Source organism: Aspergillus caelatus (genome assembly GCF_009193585.1).
Source record: "Aspergillus caelatus strain CBS 763.97 unplaced genomic scaffold BDV27scaffold_601, whole genome shotgun sequence".
Taxonomy (NCBI): domain Eukaryota; kingdom Fungi; phylum Ascomycota; class Eurotiomycetes; order Eurotiales; family Aspergillaceae; genus Aspergillus; species Aspergillus caelatus.
Genome location: NW_022475864.1, coordinates 1 through 3,366, shown reverse-complemented (window position 1 = coordinate 3,366; position 3,366 = coordinate 1). Strand labels below are relative to the sequence as shown.

Here is a 3,366-nt window from a genome sequence, read left to right as displayed (position 1 = left end):
GGGGGGGGGTGGACCTTGTATGGGGGCCACTGATGAGGTCGAACATGTATACAAGAAAAAAAAATATATATATATATAAAACCTTGTCTGTCTATTCTGATCTTGAGTCCTTCCTCCTCATCATCATCATCAGTGATCCATTTACTGCAATCTACACAATCATCAATCAAAAAAATTCTTATCCACCAATACAGAAGCAATCACATCAACATGCAAATCTCAGTTATTGCAATCTTTACCCTCCTGGGCCTTGCAGCAGCGGCACCCTCTACCAGCAAGCGTGAGCAAGACAATTATGACGTTGGGGTAAGAAAAAGTGGCCCTATTCTACCAGAAATAAGAATCTTCTTTTTGTTAACCCGGAAAATAGTCGTGCAATGGTACTTCATGCCACGCCAATTTAATTGACACAGAGTGTGGTAACGGATCTGTGAGTTATTTTCCCTCTCCCCCTCCCCCACCAGGCATTCTTACGTGAGTCCTGTAGGTATGACTGGACGCTGACTTGAAATTTTCCCCCTTCTAGTGTGTGGGTGAGGGTGGTGGTGATGGTGCGACTTGCCATGTCCAAAAGAACCATGGCATGGCTTTCTGCCCTGTTGGCTGCGACAACGATCAGGGATACTGCCCCTAAGCTTCTACTGGAGTCACACATATGTTCCAGTGAGACTAGGTGGATGGATTCATTTTTCTTAGTTCCGCTGTTAGGTGGCATTGCCAACCGAAAAATGAAGATTGGCCTGGCCTGGCAACCAGGAAATTTAAGGCGATGGAGACAGAGGAGAGGTATATGGTGGGAGAGTTTGTCATAGTGACATTTACTAAATCTATGCTACGTGGGGTGAGGAACTTATTATAGATAGTATGGTCACGAATCTCATTCTTTTATATTCGTTCAGTCGATCCTCCGTCACCAGTATACACCGGGTAAATTATTGATAGAAGTGATAATATCTCTCCTACCCAAAATATGCTTTCTATAAATGTACTTGTATTATGCTACATATTACCACAACATCCTATCCTGTGTCCTATTATACATAACTCCTGTTGGACTTGAGATACCACGTTCATCAAGATCCCTCTGATTCTCTTAGACTAAGTTCATCAATGCCACCTTGACTATGTCATATTGCCTGGCATTACCGTGCAAGGCTAAATCGTCCTACATCTGGACTTTTCGAGCCCGAACCGAGGCATTGTTGGTCTTGATACCCGTAGCCTTGGGATTTACCTCTGCTTGGGACATGCATCGGAGAGTTCTGCGGGTACTGGGAGGCTTGCCATCCTTGTTGTATGTGGCAAAGTAGAACAAGATAAAGAGAGCAAGGTAGGAGCTGATGACGATAATCCCGGCAAACGCGGCAAACTCCTCTCCAGCGCAGTGGCCTGCGTTCGGCATCCAGGGAAAATATGTCGAGGTAAAGTAGGCGTAAGAGGCAAAATAGACGAAGCCCAAGTCGATGACAAACTGGATGATTTGCAGACGGGTCACCCACTCCTTCCACCAAATGCGGATGCCACGAGCACTTTGGAAGTAGTACCAGTACATAACAACATGAACCAGCAGGTTTAGCGTGATGGGGACCCATGAAACCGCTGTGTGACCGATCAGCTGTGTGTAGCAGAGAACGGCAGTCGCTCCATGGTGGTAGCAGTGGAGGAATGTGAGAGGCTTTTTCTTGAGAAACAAGAATATGGTATCAAGAAGCTCGAGATATTTAGTTAAGTATGTCAACTGGCAAAGTCTCAGTATCTGGACTATGCAAGATTTGGCGTAGATGTTTCACCTACGTAGTATAGAACGACTAGGTGGTTCGTCCAGCCACCGTCCCGATGACATATGGCGTAGAAAATGCCTTTTCGGAAGACGGTAGGAACGAGCTCCTCTATGTAAAGCGCGAGCAGAATGGCACTGATTGTTGTGAGGTAGAAGTTGTGTATCAGAAACAGCGACCTCAATTTGAATGGTGGTCGGTTTTGCATCAGTTCACGGCCCGCAAAGATCATTATATAATAAACAGCCACAAACGTCGAGGTCTCCTTTAGCGTGGACATAGGGGTTTTCCCCACCACAAACTTGAACTCATCGGCAGGATAACCTACGACAAGTTCGAAGGCCTTGCTGAAGTGCGACCACATGTGCACACCAAACGGTCTGTCGGGAGATAGAGTGGGAAACGACTCTATAGCCATGACTTGAAGAGAGATGAAGTTGAAGAATGTTCGACACGCTAAAGAGATTGCGACTGAGTGAGTTTAGGAATGAGTGTGAGTAGAACGGAATTGCATACACAAGTCATTGTTTCCCCCTAAATAAAATGCGCCTCAAGTGAACTAAAATCTGACATTTCCCTCCCCTTCCCCCTCCTCATTCATGGTTTCAATTCGAAACAACCTGATCTTGAATCGAGTCAATCAAACACAGCGATTGAAATCTACCGTTTCGAAAATCAAAAGTCTAATTCCTTCACTGATCATATGGAAACTTGAAGTGTTCCCCATACACAAAGTGATGATTCAACAAGCCCCTTTGATATTGGGCGCCCAATAAAGTCCCGACAAGGGCCCAACCAAACGAAGACTACGACGGGAAAAGTTTCAGGAGGCGTTTCATGTATATACTCAGTCGGCAATAGAGTTTATCTCAAGCATAGGAATACGTGTGGATCTTGACAACACAGATGTGAGCAATCTAACAAGTACCTCATGATGGTTCGCCCCAGTGTTGCAGCTGTTGCACCGCCCAAGATTTCCAAGACTATCACATTGACTCCGAAAGTCTGCATGAACCAGTCTCGCACCTCCATGGCGATAAGAGAGTCTACCCCATAGACATACAAAGGCCAACTCAAGGATCCAGCCATTGAGGTTCCCATTACGGGGTAAGCATCTCTTCCGGAATCGAGAGGCTGGTAACGACCTGCGAGGTTGTTGGTTCAATCTAAGAAGTTGTCATGAATCAACAAGGGGCTCTCTTTGACAATATTTATACTGGTCGTACATTGCTCGACACATTATACGTCAAGTCCAGTGAATTCGAAGACTAAATAGTGTCTCACTAACCAGCTCCGAAAAGAAAGTTCCAGCCCCACTAGCTTAATCCACGCCAATGCAACCTTATCGGGCGTACCGTTTCCGAGGTTTACTAAATTAACTGCATCTATAACGCCTATATCAAGTTGAGGGAGAGTGTGGATGGCGAGTTGAATCGTATTCCCCCGGTGCATATCTGGGGTCAGCAGGGTAAGACGATTGAGTTGGATAGACGCGGGACTGATAAGCGTAACGAGGATGGTCTCTATGGCTGAGGAGGTATAATGGGGAATAATTAAATCAACCAGCTCTTTTTATTTGTGTGCCTTT

The 3,366-nt window shown here is 45.5% G+C and overlaps 2 protein-coding genes across 2 annotated transcripts; one reads left to right on the top strand and one right to left on the bottom strand.

Moving 5' to 3' along the window:
• Positions 1-210: 210 nt before the first annotated feature.
• Positions 211-634, top strand: BDV27DRAFT_164846 (uncharacterized protein; the record flags this gene model as incomplete). The annotated part of the gene is made up of 3 exons (XM_032073773.1): positions 211-306; positions 371-430; positions 527-634. 3 exons carry the CDS (start codon positions 211-213, stop codon positions 632-634), a joined length of 264 nt encoding a protein of 87 aa, XP_031920180.1.
• A 531-nt stretch (positions 635-1,165) lies between these two features.
• Positions 1,166-2,196, bottom strand: BDV27DRAFT_164845 (elongation of very long chain fatty acids protein; the record flags this gene model as incomplete). Its single annotated transcript, XM_032073772.1, has 2 exons — positions 1,166-1,738; positions 1,795-2,196. The coding sequence occupies 2 exons, from the start codon at positions 2,194-2,196 to the stop codon at positions 1,166-1,168; spliced, it is 975 nt and encodes a 324-aa protein (XP_031920179.1).
• Positions 2,197-3,366: the final 1,170 nt, after the last annotated feature.